General features: G+C 41.8%; 1 protein-coding gene across 2 annotated transcripts in view; it reads right to left on the bottom strand.

The window, feature by feature from the left end:
- Positions 1-14,074: 14,074 nt before the first annotated feature.
- IKBKB (inhibitor of nuclear factor kappa B kinase subunit beta) overlaps positions 14,075-22,787 on the bottom strand; it is a 72,882-nt gene continuing 64,169 nt past the window's right edge. The window contains exons 16-21 of one of the 2 annotated variants that reach the window (XM_037812805.1): positions 22,459-22,508; positions 22,255-22,354; positions 21,892-22,039; positions 18,955-19,082; positions 16,551-16,641; positions 14,075-15,465 (exon numbers count right to left, since the gene is read on the bottom strand). In XM_037812805.1, coding sequence (XP_037668733.1) covers positions 15,400-15,465; positions 16,551-16,641; positions 18,955-19,082; positions 21,892-22,039; positions 22,255-22,354; positions 22,459-22,508 — 583 coding nt within the window. In that variant the 3' untranslated portion in view covers positions 14,075-15,399. The remainder of the gene's footprint in view (positions 15,466-16,550; positions 16,642-18,954; positions 19,083-21,891; positions 22,040-22,254; positions 22,355-22,458; positions 22,509-22,787) is intronic. The other variant, XM_037812804.1, reaches the window with a different exon arrangement.

Genomic DNA, 22,787 nt, shown 5'->3' with positions numbered 1-22,787 from the left:
CTCCATTGAACAGTTTTTGCATATTTATCAGTTGGTCATATTTGTGTCAGGCTATTCTGAGTTCTGTATTCTGTTCTGTTGATCTATGTGTCTATCTCCACACAGTCTTTTTTTTCCCCACAGTCTTGATTACTGTATCTATGTAAGTCTTGATAACAAGTAGTGATTACTCCTAATTTATTTTTTAAAAATTGCTTTTAAAGATTCTAGTTCCTGTCTTTCCATATAAATTTTAGAGTAATCTTGCCTATATTTATAAAAAAAATTCCTATTATTTTGATATAAACTGTGTTAAATCTGTTTATTCATTTGGGGAGAATTAACTTTTAATATGTTGAGTCATCCAACCTATGAACATGGTATATCTCTCCGTTTGGTTTCTTTTATCAGCATTTTTTACTTTTCAGCATACAAGTCCTGAACATGTTTTGTTAGATTTACACCTCAGTATTTCACTTGGTTTTGAATGATTGTAAATGGTATTATACTTGTTATTTTGATTTTCATGTGTTTATTGCTAGTATTGATTTTTGTATGTTTATCTTGTATCCTGGGATCTTGCTGAATTTGCTTTTGATTCTAGAAGTTCTTTTGTAGATTCTTTGGGATTTTCCACATAAAACATTAGGTCATCTATAAATAGGTTGGAGCTATGTACCCCAGAAGAAAACATGTTCTTAAACGTAATCCATTCCTGCAGGTGTGAACCCATTGTAAATAGGACCACTTGATGAGGTTACTTCAGTTAGGGTAAGGCCCAACTGACTCAGGATGGGTCTTAATCCTATTAATGAAGGCCTTACAGGGAAGGCCAGAGAGAGATGGCCACCGGGAGCACCAGAAGCTGTAAGTCAACAGAACCCAGAGAAGCCAGGAGAAGCCACCATGTGCAATGCCATGTGACAGAAAAGCCAAGGATCAAGGAATGCCCGCAGCCAACCCAGAATGCTAGGGTCTTCTGGGAGAAAGCATTGCCTTGGTAATGCCTTGATTTTGGACTCCTCCCCACCTCAAAACCACAAGCCAAGAAATTCCCATTATTTAAGCCAACCCATTCCATGGCATTTGCTTTGACAGCTAGGAACTAAAACACTGTCTAATCTCTAAACCATTTATTTTATTCTCTTGTATTATTGCACTGGCTAGAACTTCCAGTCATATTTTAAATAGCAATGGTGAGAATGAACATCCTTGTTTTTTGCAATGTAAGGGGAAAAGCATGCAGTCTTTCACCATTAACTAGAATGTTAGTTGTAGGATTTTTGTAGATGTTCTCTTAAGTTGAAGAAGTTCCTTTCTATGTCTATTTTTCTGAGCATTTTTAACATAAATGAGTGTTAAATTTTGCCTACTGCTTTGCCACATTGATTGATATGAACATGTGATTTTTTTCTTCATTACACTTATAACGGTGGATAATGTAGATTGATTTTCAAATATTGAACAAGCCTTGCATCCAAGGAATGAACCACACTTGGTCATGGGTATAACACTGCTGATTTTGTTGTTGTTGTTAATATTTTGTTTAGGATTTTTGCATCTATCTTCATGAGGATATTCATCTGTAATTTTATTTATTTATTTTTTTACTGTCTTTGCCTGATTTTGGTATCATGGCAATACTGTCTTCATAAAACAAATTGGGAAATGTTCCCTTTTATTCTATTTTCTGGAAGAGATAGTGTAAAACTGGTTTTAATTATTTTTAAAATGTTTGGTAGAAACCGTCTGTGCCTGAAGATTTCTTTAAGGAGTTTTTTTTTTCTTTCAGTTTTATTGAGATATATTCATATACCATACAATCATGTATGTGCACATGGTTCACAGTATCATCAGATAGTTGTGCGTTTATCACCCCAATCAACTTTTGAACATTTTCCTTACCCCGAGAAGAATGAAAATATGAATAAAAATAAAAGTAAAAAAGAACACCCAAAGCATTCCTTCCCACCCATCCCACTCCATTTTTCGTTTAGTTTTGGTCCCCATTTTTCTACTCATCTGTCCATACACTGGATAAAGAGAGTGGAGCCACAGGGTTTTCACAATCACACTGTCACACCATATAAGCTATACAGTTATACAATCGTCTTCAAGAGTCAAGGCTACTGGGTTGCAGATCGACAGTTTCAGGTTATTTCCTTCTAGCTATTCCAATACATTAAAAACTAAAAAGGGATCTCTGTATAGTGCATAAGAATGCCCTCCAGAGTGACCACTCGACTCTATTTGAAATCTCTCAGCCACTGAAACTTTATTTTGTTTCATTTCACTTCCCCTTTTGGTCAAGAAGATTTTCTCAATCCCACAATACCAGGGCCAAGCTCATCCCCAGGAGTCATGTCCCACATTGCCAGGGAGAGCCACACTCCTGGGAGTCATGTCTCTTGTAGGGGGTAGTTTCAGGGGTTTTTAAACTAGGAATTTGATTTCCTTAGTAGTTATAGAGCTATTCAAATTATTCATATTTGGTGAACTGTGGTAGTTTGGGCTTTTCAAAGAATGGGTCCATTTTGTCCAAGTGTCATATTTATGTAGAGTTAGTCATAGCCTTCCTATATTGTTTGATATCTGCAGCATCAATAGTGAAATCCCTTTTCATTCCTGATATTGGGAATTTGTGTCAGTCTTGCTAGAGATTTGTGAATTTTATCTATCTTATCAAAGAAACAAGTCATGTTTTATTGATTTTCTCTACTGTTTTTCCCTTCCAATTACATTGATTTCTGCTCTTCATTGTTTCCTTCTTCTTGCTTGCTTTGGGTTTATTTGCTCTTCTTTTTTCTAGGTTATTGAAGTGAGTAGATAATTAACTGTAACTCAATTAGTGTTATAAAGTTCTTTCTTGGCACTGTTTTAGCAGTGTCCTATGGATTTTGATATGTTGTCTCCATTTTCATTCAGTTCAATGTATTTTTACAAAATTTCTTTGAGAGTTATTCTTTGACCCATGGATTACCTAGAAGTATGTTGCTTAGTTTCCACATGTTCGGAGATTTTCCTGTTATCTTTCTGTTATTTATTTCTATTTTGATTCTATGGTGGTCAGAGAACATACTCTGTATGACTGCAATTCTCTTAAATTTGTTGAGGTTTGTTTTATGGTCTATCTTGCTATATACTTGTTGGACACTTCAAAAGAATGTGTATTCTGTTGTTTTGTAGGGAGTACTGTATAAATTTTGATGAAATCCTATTGGTTGATGGTGTTGCTGAGTTCTTCTGTATACTTGCTGATTTTCTGCCCAATTAGAAAACTGAATTGTTGAGAGAGGAGTGCTGAACTATGTGTGGATTTGTCTATTTCTCCTTTCAGTTCATCAGTTTTTGCTTCACATATTTTGCAGCTTTTTTTTTTTTTTGGTACAATACATTTAGGAATGCTATGCCTTCTTTGTGAATTGATATTTTTTATTATTACATAATGTCCCTCTCTTATGCTGGCAATTTTCTTTGCTCTGAAGTCTATTTTTTTTTTTAATTAGAGAAGTTGTGGATTTACAGAACAATCCTGTATAAAATACAGGATTCCATATACCACCCTATTATCAAAACTTGCATTGGTGTGGTACATTTGTTACAACTGATGCAACCACATTTTTATAATTGTACTATTAACTATAGTCCATGGTTTAACTTAGGGCTCACTGTGTTGTGCAGTTCCATGGATTTCTTAGAAAAAATTTTATTCTAGTACCACATACACAACCTAACATTTCCCCTTTTAACCACATTCAGATATATATATTTCAGTACTGTTAATTACATTTACAGTGTTGTGCTACCATTACCAACATCCATTACCAAAGAATTTCCATCATTCCAAATACAAACTCTGTACACTCAGCCTTAAATCCTGATTCCCTTTTTCCACCCATGGTAACCTATATCCTAGATTCTGACTCTATGAGTTTGCTTGCTCTAATTTTTTTATATCGAGATTATGAGTCTATTTTATAAAATATGAGTATAGCCACTTGTTCTAGTTTGCTAATGCTGCAGAATGCAAAACACCAGAGATGGATTGGCTTTTATAAAAATAGGGTTTATTCGGCTACACAGTTACAGTCTTAAGGCCATAAAGTGTCCAAGGTAACACATCAGTAATCGGGTACCTCCACTGGAGGATGGCCAATGGTGTCCGGAAAACCTCTGTTAGCTGGGAAGGCACGTGGCTGGCGTCTGCTCCAAAGTTCTGGTTTCAAAATGGCTTTCTCCCAGGACGTTCCTCTCTAGCAAGCTTGCTCCTCTTCCAAACGTCACTCACAGCTGCACTGAGTTTCCTTCTCTTTGAGTCAGCTCATTTGTATGGCTCCACTGATCAAGGCCCACCCTGAATGGGTGGGGCGATGCCTCCATGGGAACATCCCATCAGAATCACCACCCACAGCTGGGTGGGGCACATTCCAAGCAAATCCAATCAGCACCAAAACGTCTGCCCCACAAGACTATATCAAAGAATATGGCTTTTTCTGGGGGACATAATACATTCAAACTGGCACATTCCACCCCCTGGACCCCAGAAAAACATATTCTTTCCAAATACAAAAGACATTCATTCCATCACAATATCACAAAAACTTAAATCATTTCAGTAACAAAAGTTAAGTACAAGATCCCGTCAAAATCAATTATAGGCGTGGCCAGTCTCCAAGGCATAATTTTCCTTTAGCTGTGGATCTGTGAACAAGTTATGTGCTCCCAATATACAAAGGAGGGACATTCATAGGACAAACATTTCCATTGCCATAAGGAGAAACAGTAAGGAAAACAGGGTTAACAGGACCAAAACAGTTCCTAAAACCTGCAGGACAAACTCCATTAGATTTCAAAGTCTGAGAGTCATTTATAGAACAACGTTGCATCCTTGGGGCTTGAGACAGCGGGAGTCTAAATCTTCCTAAGGGCCTTTCTGGCAGCCCTTTCCTCTCCAAATGCTTAGGTGAGTGCTCCAACATATCCACACATTGGGGAGACCACCTTCTTGGCCCCACCCTCCTCAAACATCGGGGCAGCTCCCGGATTCCCTTCCATCTCTGGGGCACATGCTCAACCCCTTCAGAACAGTGTGGTGGCAGCCAGGCTCTCCCCAATTCCCTGGAAATGTGCTCCACTCTCTTTGGGACCTGAGGTGGCAAAACTCTTCCAGAGCATCGAGGTGGAAAGCCCGCCCTCAACCTCCAGGGCAAACTCACCCTTTCCACGTGTGTGGGCTGCTCCACTCTCCCAGCCCAAGACCTCTTGACTCCAGACCTCAACCTCCATGGCTCTGTCTTTGAAGAAATTTTTCCTTCAGTTTGTTCCTTGTCTGTCTCCTCCAGTCCAGACTGGCAATGGCTCTGTCTGTAAAGATCTCGCAAAAATTCTGTTGGCTTCGCATGAAGCATACAGGGGTCAAAGCTGTCAGACAATAGGACTTTCCACAAATCCTTTCTGCTTAACTCCTTTTCCAATCTTGGCTTGTACTGAAATGGCAGCTGGGTTCCATGTTTGGTTACATCCTCACGTTGGGCTGTAGCTTCTGGGATTCCACCCCCTGGAAGGTTGTAATTTTCCAAGCCATCAGCTTCTGGTTTCTTTGAACCCAAGAGTTCAGTTCTAAGTTTCTCTCTCTCTGCTCGCATTTTACTATAAGCTGCAAGAAGAAGCCAGGGTACATCCTCCACATGTAGTCTGGAGATCTCCTCAGCTAAATATTCCAGGTTGTTGCTTTCAAATTCCTCTTTCCATCTGACACCAGGACTCAATTTTGCCAAATTCTCTGCCACTTTAAAACAAGGATCGCCGTTCTTCCAGTTCGCAACAACACATTCATCATTTCTGCTCAAGTCCTCATCAGAAGTATCTTTAGAGTCCATATTTCCACAAACAGTCTCTTTAAAGCAGTTTTGGCCTTTTCTATCAAGCTCCTCACAATTCTTCCAGAATCTTCCCCTTATCCATTTAAAAAGCCGTTCCAACATGTTTGGTATTTGCAGACTCAGCAGCAAAAGCACCCCACTTCTCTGGTACCAAAATCTGTTCTAGTTTGCTAATGCTGCAGAATGCAAAACACCAGAGATGGATTGGCTTTTATAAAAATGGGGTTTATTCGGCTACACAGTTACAGTCTGAAGGCCATAAAGTGTCCAAGGTAACACATCAGTAATCGGGTACCCTCACTGGAGGATGGCCAATGGTGTCCAGAAAACCTCTGCTACCTGGGAAGGCACGTGGCTGGCGTCTGCTCCAAAGTTCTGGTTTCAAAATGGCTTTCTCCCAGGACGTTCCTCTCTAGCAAGCTTGCTCCTCTTCCAAACGTCACTCACAGCTGCACTGAGTTTCCTTCTCTTTGAGTCAGCTCATTTGTATGGCTCCACTGATCAAGGCCCACCCTGAATGGGTGGGGCCATGCCTCCATGGGAACATCCCATCAGATTCACCACCCACAGCTGGGTGGGGCACATTCCAAGCAAATCCAATCAGCACCAAAATGTCTGCCCCACAAGACTACATCAAAGAATATGGCTTTTTCTGGGGGACATAATACATTCAAACTGGCACACCACTCCTGTTTTACTTTGATTAATTTTTGCATGGCATATATTTTTCCATCCTTTGATTTCAACCTGCCTGTTTGTTTTAGACAGCCAGTCTCTGTCTTTTAATTGGTGCATTTAGACCTTTTACATTCAATATAATTATGAATGTTAGGAAGTAAGTCTGCCATCCTACTTTTTGTTTCCTGTTTATTCTCTTTGAATTTTATTTCAGTTTTCTTTTTCCTACCTTCGTGTGATTACTTGAATACTTTTTAGATTTCTATTTTGACTGATCTATAATGTTTTTCAGTGTATCTCTCTGTATAACTTTTAAACTGCTTACTCTAGGTAATTCAGTATATATGCATATCTTACTAGTCTATTGGTGTCATTTTACAAGTTCAAGTGAAGTGCAGAAATCTTGCCTCTCTTTAGATCCCTGTGTCCTCTCCCATTTATAATATAATTGTCTTAAATATTTCTTTAATGTATATCGAGAACCACATCAGTATGTCCCTAGAATCCCCATTTTATCATTTCTATCTCGAGAGCTTCCTTTAGCCTTTTTTTTTCGGGGTAGGTCTACTAGCTACAAATTCTCCTAGTTTTCCTTCATCTTAGAATGTCATGATTTCCCCTTCAGGAGGCAGTCCTGAATATTCCTCCAGCATATATTAGCTGGAGATAGGATTTTAGCTTGACAGTTCTTTTCTTTAGCACTTGAAAAATGTTGTGTAATTTCCTTCTTACTTCCGTGGTTTCTGATGAGGAATCTGCTATCATTAAAATAGCTTTTCCCCTATAAGCAAGGTGTCTGTTGGGGATTGAATTATGTGCCCCATAAAAGACATGTTCCTGTCTTAATCTGTGTTTCTGTGTGTGCAAACCCACTTGTAAACAGGACATTTGAGGATATTATTAGTTAAAATGTGGCAAAACTGAGTGACGGCAGGCCTTAATCCAATATGGCTTAAGTCCTTATAAGCAAAGGAAATTAGACATGGAAGTAAAACCAGAAGTTAGGAGAAGCCACAGAATGAAGCAGATTGCCATGTGACAGAGATGGAGATGCACGCCTGCAAGCCAATAACCCCAAGGATTGCAGTAAGTCAGCACCAGAACGCTACAGAGAAAGTATGGCCGGTTGAGCCCTTGACTTTGGCTTCTAGCCTCCAAAATTGTGAACCAATAAATTTCTGTTGTTTAAGCCAACTGTATGTGGCATTTGTCATAACAGTCCTGGAAAACTTAGCATTCTTTCTCTCTTGCGCCTTTCAAAATGTTTCAGAGGTTTGACTGTGATGTGTCTTTGTATGATTTCTTTGGGTTTATTCTGTTTGGGGTTCACTCAGCTTAACTGTACAGAACATATATATATATATAATGTATGTATTATGTATATACACACACACATACATATGTATATACATAAAACCACCAAATTTGGGGGAATTTTCAGCTATTTCTTTACTTTTTGGCCCTATGCTCTTTCTCCTTTCCCTTTGAGACTCAGGTAACATGAATATTAGAGTTCTTGTTATGGTCTCACATATTCGTGAGGTTCTGTTCATTTTTTTTCTTCAGCCTATTTTCTATTGTTCAGATCTTCAAGTTCACTGAGTCTTTCCTTTCCATTCTGCCACTGAGCCCATCCTTTGAGACTTTTTTATCCTTGTTTTTAATATATATTTTTAATTTTTTAATTGAGATTGTTCAGATACCATACAACTATCCAAAGATCCAAAGTGTACAATCAATTGCCCACTGCACCGCCGTACAGCTGTGCATCCGTCAACAAAATTATTTTTTTTCAATTTTTAGAACATTTTCACCACTCCAGAAAAGAAACAAAGACAAAAAAAAAAAAAAGGAAACTCACATCCTCCCATACCCCCAACCATGCCCCACCTCCATTATTGGTTCACAGTTTTGGTACAGTACATTTGTTACTGTTGATGAAAGAATGTCAAAATACTACCAACCGTAGTATACAGTTTGCAACAGGCATATATTTTTTCCCTATATGCCTCTCTACCATCAACCTCCAGTTATAGTGACATACACCCATTCCAGTTCGTGAGAGAGACTTCCAATATCTGTAGTCAATCGCGGACACTGTCCACCACAAGAGTCACTGTTCCATACATTCCCATCCTTTAACCTCCAACTTCCCCCCCGGTGACACGTGTGACTCCGAGCCTACACCTTCCATCACCTTCACACACCCTTCAGCACTGTTATTCTCACTACATGCCACCATCACCCCTGTCCACCTCCAAACATCCAAGCTCACCCTAGTTGAACACTCTGCCCACACCAAGCAACCGCTCCCCACTCTTCAGCCCCATTCCACATCCTGGCAACTCACACTTCATGTCTACGACTCTACATACTACAACTAGCTCACATCAGTGAGACCCTGCAATACCTGCCTTTATGTGTCTGTCTTATTTCACTCAACACAGTGCCCTCAAGGTTTCTCCATCAACCCATTTCTAAGATGGTTTTGTTCAAACACTATACATTCCATCCTAAGTAAACAATTGTTGGTTCCCATATAGTCACATATTTATGTATTAAGCACCATCGCCACTCTCTATATAAGGACATTTCTTCCACAAAGATGGAGGAAGAGTCAAAGAAGGAAGAGAGGCAAAAGAAAAAGGCAAGAGAAAGAGAGAAAAGCAAACAAAAAAAACTTGATAGCTAGAAGGTGACAAAGGAAAGATAGCATTAACCTAAAGTAGAGTAAAGAGTCAGACAACATCACCAATGCCTGGAGCCCCATACCCGTCCCCTATTCCCCACCTCCCCCATACGCATTTAGCTTTGCTCTATTGCTTTTGTTATATTAAAAGAAGCATAATACAATGTTTCTGTTAATTATAGCCTCTAGTTTGCATTGATTGTATTTTCCCCCCAATCCCACCCTATTTTTAACATCTTGCAAAGTTGACATTCATTTGTTGTACCTCATGTAAAAACATATTTGTACCTTTTATTATAATCGTTGAGCATCGTAGGTTTCCCTGAGTTACACAGTCCCAGTCTTTATCGTTCATCTTTTGTTCTGGTGTCCCACATGATTCCAGCCTTCCTCTTTCAACCATATTCACAGTCATCTTTGTTCAGTGTACTTACATTGCTGTACTACTATCTCCCAAAATTGTTTTCCAAACCTCTCACTCCTGTCTATTCCTTTCTGTCTGCAGTGCTTCCTTTAGTGTTTCCTGTAGAGCAGGTTTCTTGTTCACAAACTTGGTCATTGTCTGTTTGTCAGAGAATATTTTAAGCTTTCCCTCATATCTGAAGGATAGTTTTGTCGGATATAGGATTCTTGGTTGGTGGCTTTTCTCTTTCAGTATCTTAAATATATCACCCCACTTCCTTCTTGCCTCCATGGTTTCTATTGTGAAATCCACACATAGTCTTATCAAGCTTCCTTTGTATTTGATATATTGTTTCTCTCTTGCTGCATTCAGGATTCTCTCTTAATCTTTGATGTTTGATGATCTGATTATTAAGTGTCTTGGTGTAGGCCTATTCAGATCTATTCTGTTTGGGGTACGCTATGCTTCTTGGATCCGTAATTTTATGTCTTTCATAAGAGATGGGAAATTTTCATTGATTATTTCCTCTATTATTGCTTCTGCCCCTTTTCCCTTCTCTTCTCCTTCTGGGACACCAATGACACATAAATTCTTGCTTTTCGTTTTGTCTTTAAGTTCCTGGAGATTATGCTCGTATTTTTCCATTCTTTTCTCTGTTTTTTTGTGTGTAGGCTTTCAGGTGTTTTGTTCTCCAGTTCCTGAGTGTTTTCTTCTGCCTCTTGAGATCTGCTGTTGTATGCTTCCAGTGTGTCTTTCATCTCTTGTGTTGTGCCTTTCATGTCCATAGATTCTGCCAGTTGGTTTTTTGAACTTTGAATTTCCACCTTATGTACGTCCTGTGTTTTCATTATATGGTTCATCTCTTTTGCCATATCTTCCCTAAACTTTTTGAATTCAGTTATTATTAGTTGTTTCAATTCCTGCATCACAGTTGAATTTCAAGTTTGTTCCCCTGACTGGGCCATAACCTCATTTTTCTTGGTGTAGGTTGTAGTTTTCTGTTGTCTAGGCATGGTTTCCTTGGTTACTCCAATCAGGCCTCCCCAGACCAGAATGGGCTAAGGTCCCAGAAGGAAGAAATATTCAGTATCTGGTTTCCCTGAGGGTGTGTCTTAGAAAATTAGTACACCCTCTGATGCCTCCGGTCACTGTGCTTTACTGCCCAGCAGGTGGCGCCTGTTAGCCTGTAATTCTTGACTGGTGTAAGTTCTGAATGAAAGGCAGGTAGTAGAGGGGGCCCCACCCCTTTCCTCTTAGAGAAGACAGACGCCCTAGGGGGAGGTCATTAGCATTTCAATGGTCTCTCACTGCCTGTGCCACACCCTTGTCTGGGTCACAGAACTGGGAACTGAAAATGGCTGAGGCTTTCTCCACTGAGTCGAAAAAGGAGCAGAGCTAGTCCGAGGTGACCCTCCAGCTCTCCAAGGTCAGTTGTCACCCAAAGCCTCTGCTTGTTGGGGATTCATACCTTGTAGTAAGCAGCTCACACTCGCTACTTAAAACCCCAGTTGGAGCTCAGCTGAGCTATATTCGCTTGCTGGGAGAGAGCTTCTCTCTGTCACCAGGAGGCTTTGTAGCTCGGGCTATGGGGGAGGGGTCTCCCAATTTGGATCCGCAGTTTTTATTTACAGATTTTATGCTGTGATCTCAGGCATTCCTCCCAATTCAGGTTGGTGTATGATGAGTGGACGTTCATGTTTGTCCCCCTGTAGTTATTCTGGATTATTTACTAGTTGTTTCTATTTTTTTTTGTTGTTCCAGGGGGACTACTTAGCTTCCACTCCTCTCTATGCCACCATCTTAGATCCTCCCCTTTGAGATTTTTTACTTCACTTATTGCATTTTAAATTCCAAAGTTTCCACATGACTCTTCTTTACATCATCTGCTTCTTTTCTGACATGATATTTTCATTTGTTTCAAGCATGTTTCTAGTTGCTTTTTGAAACACTTTTATGATGGCTGCTTTAAAATCCTTGACAGATAATTTTAACATGTGTCACCTTGATGTTCACGTCTATTGACTATCTTTTCTCATTCTAGTAGAGATTTCCTGGATCTTAGTATGTGGAGTGTTTTGACTGAAACCTGGACATTTTGAGCACTGTTATGAGATTGGAGATCTTTTTTAATCTTCAGCTTTAGCAGGCCTCCTCTGACACTGTTCCAGTGGAGGAAGCAAGGCACTCACTCCCTCATGATGGAAGTCATGAGGAAAGTTCCCCTCAAGTGGAAGTCCAGGATCTCCCCTTGGCCTTTGTTGACACCTGGGTGGAGGGCTCCTCATTAAGGTGGCAGTGATGGTTCAGGCTCCCAGTACACTTACACTGATACCTGGGATGGGGGAGAGAAGCTTCTTGTTGCTGCTGATTGGAGGTGGGAGTTTAGGCTCCCCACCATGTCTCCACCAACACCATCCTGTTTGGGGTAGGGGGGCTCCTTACCATTTCCTACGTGGTCTCCTGATACCACACAGGGGAAGCCTTGTTACTGCCCAGCACAGAGGAGAATCCTGGCTCCTATTCAGCCTTACTTGACACCACCTTGGCAGGGATATGGGGCACCTAATTTATAGTCTGACAAGTGTGGAAGTCAAGGTTCCCTGCTTGGCCTTTACTAGCAGGGGTAGTGGGGAGGCTGCAGGTTTTTCTGTGTATTTGTCTGGAGTAGAGCAGTTACTGTCTAAATGTTGTGTTTTGCTAGGCTGTCCCTTTCCTGGTCCTTTGGCCAGTGTACTGGTTTGAATGGTGGCTCCCAAGAAAGTATGTCTGCATCCTAATCCTTAGAACCTGTGACTATGACCTTGCATGGCAAAATAATGACTAAGGATCTTGAGAAGAGGAGCTTATCCTGGACTATCCAGATGGGTTCTAAATGCAATAACAAGTGTCCTTGTGAGGGACACCCTGGGGAGATTTAACAGGCAGAAGAGAAGGAGACAAAATGACCACGGAGGCAGAATGGAGAGACAGAGCCACAAGCCAAGAGCCACCTGGAGTCACCAGAAGCAACAAAATCTCCTCTAGGGCCTTCAGAGGAAGTATGCCCGTACCAACATCTTAATTTCAGACTTCTGGCCTCCTGAACTGTGAGAGGATAAATTTCTGTTGTTTTAAGCCAGTTTGTGGTAATTTTGTTACAGCAGCCACAGGAAAATAATACTGCTAGAGAGAGGAGGTTTCCTCGGGGCTCTTTTGTTTGCACTTGTTAGCAGACTTCTCTTGCACCCAGCCTGCAACATGAAGCTAAAAAGAAAACCTAGGAATTCACCTCCGTACCATTACTCAGCTCCCAAGGTCCCTAGCCAGTCTGCCTTCTTCTCTCCACTTTTCAAAGTCTTACGTTTTATACATAATGTCCAAGGATTTTAGCTGTACCTAGTGAACGGAAGAGAAAAGCACACCTACTCCATCTTTTAGGAAGCAGAACTCCAGACTCCATGGTTTCCACCTTTTCAACTAGCATGTTCTAGACATATTTGGCTTTTTAAACTACTGCTCTGGTCATGTCCTCTTTCTTGCTCAGAATTCCTCAGTGACTCTAAATTGCCTAAAATTAAGTCCATGACCCCAGCCCAGCATTCATTCCTTCTCCATTCTAACCCAATCTCAGCCTACTTTCAGGTTTTATTTTATACCATGACTGTTCTAGTTTGCTAATGCTGCTGGAATGCAAAACACCAGAAATGGACTGGCTTTTATAAAAGGGGGTTTATTTGGTTACAAAGTTACAATCTTAAGGCCATAAAAGTGTCCATCAACAAAGGGTACCTTCAGTGGAGGATGGCCAATGGTGTCCAGAAAACCTCTGTTAGCTGGGAAGGCACGTGGCTGGCATCTGCTCCAAAGTTCTGGTTTCAAAATGGCTTTCTCCCAGGACGTTCCTTTCTAGGCTGCAGTTCCTCAAAAATGTCACTCTTAGTTGCACTTGGGGTATTTGTCCTCTCTTAGCTTCTCCAGAGCAAGAGTCTGCTTTCAACGGCCGTCTTTAAACTGTCTCTCATCTGCAGCTCCTGTGCATTCTTCGAAGTGTCCCTCTTGGCTGTAGCTCCTCTTCGAAACATCACTCACAGCTGCACTGAGTTCCTTCTGCCCATCAGCTCATTTACATGGCTCCACTGATCAACTTAGACCCACCCCGAGTGGGCGAAGCAACACCTCCATGGAAATTATACAGAGTCCTCACCCACAGCTGGGTGGGGCACATTCCAAAGAAACACGCAAAGAATTACAATCTAATCAACACTGATAACATCTGCTCACACAAGATTACATCAAAGATAATGGCGTTTGGGGGACACAATATATTCAAACTGGAACAATGACCCTCACCAGTGTTTCCAAAATCATGCTTTATCAAAGTCTAGTACTTTCAAGTGTTAACAAATGTTACACACACACACACGCACACACACACACACACACACAGGAAAAAAGGCTCTATGCTCAAATGAGTTTGGTAAACAGAGGATTTATATAAAGTGAAACCAGTTTCTTTGTTACACAACTTTTCTGATACCAGTGTACAACATGAATCTTGAAGAGGCAATTAAAGAATGAAGCATTTCCTAAACTTACTTGACCATGGAACCCTTTAAGCTATCTCCGTGGAACTCATTTTGTGACATTTTTCTACTCCAACTTCCTTCTGCATCCAAGCTCACTTATTTGTGATCATCTGAACTTGTTTTGTTCTCCTGTTTTTAAGTAAATGAGTTCTGTGAAATGCTAAAGAGGCAGTGCCATGGACCTGTTTATGATTGGGGTACTATTCAATTTTATAACATTTTTCACTAAGTTGGCTTTTGAGTGTAGTAGAAGTACCAACAATAGTTAGAAAAATAAAAATGGATTACGAAATTTGGTATAAATGTTTGAATCATGTTACAAAATACAGAAACTGTCTTAACAAAAAGTCAATTTAATACTGCTAGATGATGTGAGAGACAGAACCCCTGCATCCCTGTCCCTGCCTGGGCGAGGACAGGGAGGTGTGGGCCTCTGTGGTCAGCAGGCCAGTGACTGACAGGTACCCTTTTCTTGTCATCTTCACCATGACACTCACTCCCGGATCATCTTTGAGGCCCAAAAGAAGGTAAGTGCTCTTCTGTCCTGGCTCTAGTGAGTCACTCTGTGGCTGAAAGGACCACAGATAGTGCTCAGCATTCGCCATAACCTTGCTGAAAGCAGGACACAACGTCCAAAGTATTAGGTAAAAGTAAGATTTTAGCAGAAGTGAAATAAAAAGGAAGAGAGAGGATGGGGCCAGGCCAAATCTATGATTTAAAATCCTGTTTAAGAGAACCCAAATCCAGACAAAATGCATAGCTGTAAGATGAGAGGGAGCAGGTGGATTAGGGCCTGGAGATCAGGAGGGGTCAGGAGAGGACCGGCTGGCACCGAGGGCCAGGTATCATTTGTCCTAAAACATTCTAGTTGCACATTTGTCCAGTGTTCTGTGGGGCAGCCTCTACTTTGGCCACTTGTCCCACTGCAGAGGAAGTAGCTGTTATATGGCTCTATTTCCCGTAAGCTTGTGACTTGGCTTCAAAGTCTCTGTGATGGACGACCTCCCGGGTGTGCAGGCAGGATGCCCGGCACTGCCCAGTGACAGCCACACCCGTGGTTCTGGGTGAAAGTCACGACTTCTGAGAAGATGTCCATCTGGGTGCTGAGGTCTCTGGGATATCATTATAGCAGGGCCACTGTGGCAGGGAGCGCTTCAGGCCAGGGAGCCCCACCTCAGGTGGTCGGCACCCCTCCACACACAGTCACGAGGCCTGCTCCAGGCCATTCTGCTCTTCCTCCTCCAGCTGTAACCAGCTCCAGTCTAGAGTCTGAAAGTCAACAGGCATGTTAAAAATACAGCAACCACCAATACACCCAGGTTATTTTTCCTCTTCAGGAAGCAACCAGTTTAATTTAGAAGTAAATTTAAGCCTTCTTATTAATAACAAGTCTTGTTATTCCAGGGCACCTTGAGCTAGAACTACATATTCAAAACTGTACATGATCTTTTCTTTGGACTGGGTCAGAGTCCCTGAGATTCTGTGACTATGGAAGCTGGAAAACAAATTTTAATATTACTTGTAGCTCACAGTACTTATTTCTGCTCATTGTGGGTATGTGATACCAACAGCTAATTTTAGCTATTGATTTCTAACCTTACCAGATGAAGTGGCATGATAGGATTTGTCCCTTCTTTCCTTTGCCTCTAGCAGAAGTGCAAATGAAAGCAAAAAAATGATCAAAATATGCATATAGTGCTAGGAGAGGGGGGAGGAAAGCAACAAGAGAGAAAGTCCACAAACTGCAGAAAACCACTTGAATAAATCGGAGGTGACTGCAATTCACAGTGGTATCCCCTCTGATTCTCTGACAACTAGGGGAGGTTAGCATGTGATTGTATTAGCAGGAAAAGGCAATTTAAAGATCCAAGGGAATGATTTAAGATGTTTCAGCCATTTAAGCTTTGTCTTAATGGAGTTGCCTCTTGACTAGTTTTTCTTCAGGTTATCCTCCCTATAACTAGTACTCCCTACTGCTAAGCTCTGAGTCCCTGAGGGATGGGGCTGTGACAGCTTCCTGAATTATCACCAGAGTCTGGCGGGACCCAACACACAAAGGTGCTCTATGATGATACAAAAGTCTCAGATGGGAAATGGCCTTCTGGGAATAACGTCACCTTCCTCATAAGGATTAAATGACATAAGGAGTAAATGAGGTCATGCACATTAAGTATGTGTAAGCACCTGATAAATATTAGCTATTATTATTATGAATAAAAATAAATACGTATACTAGGAAATCATAAGTGTATGCTGAGATCAAAGGTAATGCTGGATTACATTTCCATTTTCTTTTTCTCTTTTGCTGTGGAAAGAAAGGAAATGGAATAGCTGGGATTCACATGGGCTGTTACCATAAAACTCTGGTCCTGTTCTTTCATGGTGTCTTGCATTGCATTTTCCAGCTGGGTGCAGAGATTATGTGCTTCAGCCACAAGTTCTTCACTAAAGAAAATGATCAAATTTTTTAAAAGAGGTCATCATTATTATATCAGAGCTAACACCAATGTTAAAAAGTATACTAAGAAGTTTTGGGCAATATTTTTAAAATTAAATAACTATGTTAAAGTTAGTGTCTTAAAACACCATGTCATTGATTAGCGATTTCATTCCTCTAGCTAAGAACTTTCAGAAGTCCAAATCCAGTCACAATCATTACTGTTCAAAATGTGAAAAAGCAAATTGATCTCTGTTGAATAAAAAAGTTAAAAATTAAAAAGCTCTGACTTAACTAGATAGCTGAATTTAATTTCCCCAAACTGCCAAAATCTAAAGATAAATATCCCCGAATCATCTGCTTTCTGATTTTTGAAATGGGGAAGAAAAATAGATCAAGCAATTCACCAGGTTTCCAGAGTTCCTTGGGATCTGCTAGAAAGTAAGTTCAGGGAATTAATTTTGTTTAATCTGACCTCTCTTTTTTTCTGTGATAAGAAATACATGTTTCCTATTGGAGATGGGCCAAGGAAAGAAAGAAACGACTGTAACAAACCATCCGTCCTTAAGTAACCTCAACTATAAGACATGGAGAGATAGAAGAGAGGCACCCGTGTCTCTAGACACACTTTTCTAGAGCTTTGAATATGGAGGGAATATGTCAAATACAGGAAAATAGTGACCTGGAATTCCTCTCGCTCTGTCATATGTCACACTCTGATGGAAGAAATGTAAAGCATATTTTTACAGAACCTCACCCATAGGGCTACTAGCTAGGTTAAAGCTCAGTGCCAGTTCCAAAGGGCAACATAAGAGACACACGTTCTGGTTACTATCCTCAAGGAACACACAGTGGTTTGGGGGAAATAATTAACAATCTAAGGCCACATGTGATTAAGTGCCAAAACAGTAGAGAGTATAAGCTCTCCCAAAGACAGGGGTATTGATTTTTTTTTAATGGCTTTATTGAGATATAATTTACACACCATAAAGTTCATCTGTTTAAAGGGTACAATTCAATGGTTTTTGTATATTTACAGCTTTGTGCAACCATCATCATAATCTAGTCTTAGAACATCTTCATCACCCCCAAAAGAAGCTCTGTACCCATTAGCAGTCACTCCCCATTTCCCTTCTATCCCTGCCATAGGCGATCACTAATCTACTTCCTATCTCTGTAGATCTACCTACAGGAACTTGATTTTGACCATCTCCAGGGCCCCAGGGCCTGGCGTATAAAAGGTGCTGAATAAATGCCCGTGGAACTAAAGTAGAAACAAAAAATACCATAGCAGTCCAAGAAGAGAGTGATCATTGGGTGTGGACTGTTCTGAGTTTTGAAGGAAGGTGGGGAGCAGAGGGAAGGAAATGTGCACTGCGGGTGGGGAGGACCACGACAGTGAAGAGGCATCTGGGGAACCCTGGTTTGGCTAGAGCAAGGGTTCTCAAATGTTAGGGAGCATCAGAATCACCTGGAGGGACTGTGAAAGTACAGACTGCTGGGCCCCACCCCTGAGCTTCTGATTCAGGAGGTCTGTGGTGGAACCTAAGAATTTGCATTCTGATGATGTTGGTCTGGGATCAGACTTTAAAAACCATCAGGCTAGAGCAAGGAGAGTGTAGGGGAACAATGTGGGGGGTGGTGGGCTGGAGTGTCCCACCAGGGCGGTGGCAAATGCCTGAAAAAGTTTAGACTTGATCCTACAGAGAGTGGGAAGCCAATGATAAGTTGGTTGACTAACTCAATCTAACTGGTATTTTGTGAAGACTAATTTGACCAGAGAGGGCTTGGAGGCAGTAACAGACAGGAGGCAGAGAGGCAGAAAGCCTTGCCAGGAAAGGGATAATAGAGTGAGATAAGAGGCAATGGGGGGTGGGGGGTTAGTGGTAACTCGATGTGATGGTAGGGTACAAGGCACCAGACAAGATGACTCAGATGTGATGAACAGGGCACTCCCTGAAGGAATCTGGTTTTGAAGAACAGATGATGACTGATGGACCATCACAGCGTATGACTGACTGGAGTTTCAATCTCCTCATTGTACCATCAGCAACCCAACCCTCAGACAAGAAAATTACTTGCAAGTTACAAGGGGTTATTGGGAACAGAACAGGTATTGCTTTTATCTATAATATATATAACAAACACAAAGAAAAACATGTAAGAACCTAGCATATATAACAATAACATATGTAACGAATACAAAAACATGTACAAAATAATCAGATGGATGAAATAGTCTGTTTATCATGCCTTTTGATTCCCGTGAGCTCCTGATGAGCCCGTGAGTACTTCACTTGGCACCAGGAACCAGGACTTACCTCTTCTTGATCGACTCAGGTAAACTGTCGGGGGACGTGGGGGGCTGTGACATCAGCTGACCCGCGTGACCAAGCCGAGAGGCGTTCATGCTATCTGGGCTTCCACTGACAGGACCTCGTACTTTACTCTGTAGGACAGAACCGAAAAGAAAGTCAACAAAATTTTGGAGCAAAGACGTGACTGAAAAGTTGCATTCACACCACAGTGTTTTCTCATGAGACCCACAGCCACAAGACACTGGCTATTCTAGAAAAGATCAGTCAACATCTCTCTCCATCACAACCGCTGATACTTTGCATTTCTGCATAGCAAGTGCTTTCCTATCTACAGGTGTACTTTCAGAGGAAAGATTCTAAATATGAGGAGATTTGAGTGCCTATACTGCAGGCTTTATTTCATTAGTTTTATTCCTTAATATACTCTTAAAAGGAAAGAAAAGGAAGGTATTTTTACTCTTTTCTGAGTGGAAGGCTGAGACAAAAAGTTGTAAGTGACTGTGAATCCCACCATCTGTGGAAGAGCTGAGAAGAAACCAAGATGTTCTGACTCCCAGGTCAGTGCTGTCGCCACTCAGACTCAAAGTCCAGATTTTAAACCAATGGCACTTGCTTTCTTTAGCCACTTTCACCTGCACTTCTCATCTGCAGCCCACATACACAACCTTACTGTTAACCGTCTCATCCCCTGAAGCCACCTCTACCCTCAATTCTCCAGCCTCTTTCTCATCTGTTTTTCCAGTCTTCACCCAACTCCTCCACGGCTGCTCTGGGACCCTGCGTGTGGCAGGAGCAAATCATACCGTGGGCTATGTGGCTCCTTCACAGACAGGCTAGGCCCCCTCAGCTGGAGCTCAGGAACCTCTACACTACCCTGTCCTGTCCACCAGAGGGGCTACTCAACTCCAGCCACCCACTGGGTGGTCCCTCACCTGCAGTGCTGAGGTCTGCCAAAGTATCAAATCCACTCGCCATCCTGCCATCAGATTGATTTCTCTAAAACCCAAATGTGATTCATTCCCATACTTCCTTCAATATGAAAGGAAGAAACAAACCCTGCAGTGTTTCCCCTATGCCTTCAAAATAAAGCACGGCCTCCATAAGCTAGCCCTGCCCTACCTCTCCAACTCTATCCCTATCATACCTGTTCACCAACCCACTTATACCATGCAGAACATACCATACTCTTCCGTGCCTCCATGCCTTTGATAAAGCAATGCCTCAGTCCTGGAATGGCCTTATCTCCCATTTATCCACCTAGCTAACTCCTACTCATTCTTCAGCAGAAACACTCCTCTTTTTGAACATTTTTTGTTGTGCCTTCAGCTCTAAGACTGAAGCAGGAATTTCTCTTCTGTATTCACATTACAAATCATGCTTCCTATACCTGCCTTATACCACTTCCCGCTCTAAATTATTATCATTCATTTCCTTGTCTGTGTCCCTTACCAGATCATAAGCTCCTTGGGAAAGGCGCCATGCTTCTCCCCACCCTGTATCTCCAGTTTCCATCACAGTGCTGGGCATACAGTCAGAGCTCAATAAATGGTGAATCAATACAGATGGCAGGTCAGGTCATCATCCATAAATATCTCAACTTCCCTCTCCTCCAGTCTTCTCTACCTTACCATCTCTCTTCTCTTTTCCTTCTTGCATACAGAAAGAGATGCCACTCACCCCTTTCCAAGACAAATCCACTTATGCCAATGATCCCAACCTCTCTTTTGTTCTTGAGATTCTATTCATCAATTGTCATCTTTCTCTTTGATATCATTAATCTCTTCCAGTACACTGTCTGCTTCTGCTTGACAGTATATACAAATATACTCCAGTTGCCATGATATTTCATTCTGCTGCTATTTTAAACATTGATCTTCCCATTTTCCTTTCCTCTGGGGCCAAACTTCTCAGAAAAGTCATCTGCATGCCTCCCCATCAATGCCTCTTTGCACTCTGGCATCCACTGCTACCATAGCATCAGAACAGCTCTTAAAAGCTATCAATGACCAAACCGCTTTCTTTTCTCCTCTTCAACTTCTCTGCAGCCTTTGGCAATGGGGGTCACCTCCCTGTCAACTCTGGCTTCAACGTGCCCTTTATGTGGCTCTTCTCTTTTCTCTTCCTGGGCTCTCTTTTTGCTATATATTTTCACCCTGAGCAACCTTCAGTGGAATCACAGCTATATAAAGATGGTGTGCACCAGAATTATCGATTAAAGTACTAAGAGCAGTTAGACACAGGTGAGGATCGACCAGGTCAGGTTGACATACGCTGTAGTGGGTTGGATGGTGGCTCCCAAAAAGAAATGTCTGTGTCGTAATCCCTGGAACCCATGAATATGACCTTAGTTGGAAAAAGGGTCTTTGCAGATGTAATTAAGTTAAGGATCTCAAGGTGAGATCACCTGGATTAACCAGGTGGAACCTAAATCCAATGACAAGTGTCCCTATAAGAGACACTCAGAAGAGAGACCCAGAGGAGAAGGCCATGTGAAGACACAGAAGAGAGTGCAGTGATGCTTCCACAAGCCAAGGAATGCCTGGAGCCACCAGAAGTGGAAGCAGCAAGGAAGGATTCTTCCCCAGAGCATCTGCTGGGAGCACAGCCCTGCCGACACCTTGATTTGGGACTTCTGGGCCTCCAAAACTGTGGGAGAATAAATTTCTGTGGTTTTAAGCCACTTGGTTTGTGATAATTTGTTATGGTAGCCACAGAAATGAATACAGACATAAATAAAAACAGCTGGTGCAGGTCCTTCCTTTGACCTCCCTGCTTACTCTAAGTCACGGAGAAGAGAAGTAGAAATAGAGCAGCAGCAGCTGAGTGCTTTGCCAGTGGCTTTGTGGCTCTCCCCTGAAAGGTGGTGACAGGAGCACAGACGTGGCAAGGCCCTGAGAGGCTGCACCCAGGGCAGGGGGCCTGGTACAGGGGCTTACTCACACAAGCGATCTTCAGGAGATTCCAGAGCTCCTTCTGCCGCTTCTCCTGAAGCCGCACAACAGTCTTCTCATCCTCATTCATTAAACTCACCACCTCTTCCACTTTGGGCAATAATTCCAGAGCCTTCTGCTTGCAAACCACAGTTTTACTGTAAAGAAGAGATATGGCACACTCCAATGGCACTTGGGTTCGAGAAAGCAGGAGAACATAAGATCCCTGGCAATTATGAACCCAGATAGAGTTACGCAGATGAAGTTTCCTCGGACAGTTAAGTAAATCAGAGCCAAATGAGAAAACAGTCTCATACACAGCCTTGCTGCTTCTCTGCTTTCTGCCCTAGCGCAGGGAAGTGCGGGCACATACCTGAGCTGCGTATAGATTACTCGCACTTTCTTCTCAAAGCTTTGGATTGCCTGAAGCAGCAGCCGCACCATTTCCTGACTGTCCCCGTCAGTCCGCTGGTCTGGAAAGAGGAAGTTGCATGGTTCTTCAGACAACTGGCAGAGAGTAGAAGTGCCTCAGACACAGATAAGAGGGAACCTATGGCAACTGTAAAACCCCACTCACCTCTTGGCTTTTCCCTTAGCCTCCTGTAAAGCTCCCTCGCTTGCTCTTCTCTGGAATATACAAAGAGGAAGCTCCATCTAGATTTGTTCTCAAGAAAGCTCATCAGAAATGTTAGTTTGCTAATTCCTGCCAGCAGAATTTCTGATTTCTAGAAAACAAGACTGGGTACTACATCTTTCTTGATTTGGAGAATACTATTTTCCCTGGGAATATTATAAGGGATATCTATAATAGGGAATGTTCTCTCTCATCAAAACTCAGACATCTCCAAGGTTTACTCAAAGAGAATCTCAAGGAAATTCCCTTCCTCTTGGCTTCTACAATATTGA

The sequence above is a fragment of the Choloepus didactylus genome, chromosome 20, assembly GCF_015220235.1.
Source record: "Choloepus didactylus isolate mChoDid1 chromosome 20, mChoDid1.pri, whole genome shotgun sequence".
In the NCBI taxonomy this organism is placed as follows: Eukaryota; Metazoa; Chordata; class Mammalia; order Pilosa; family Megalonychidae; genus Choloepus; species Choloepus didactylus.
This window is presented reverse-complemented; position numbering and strand designations above follow the sequence as displayed.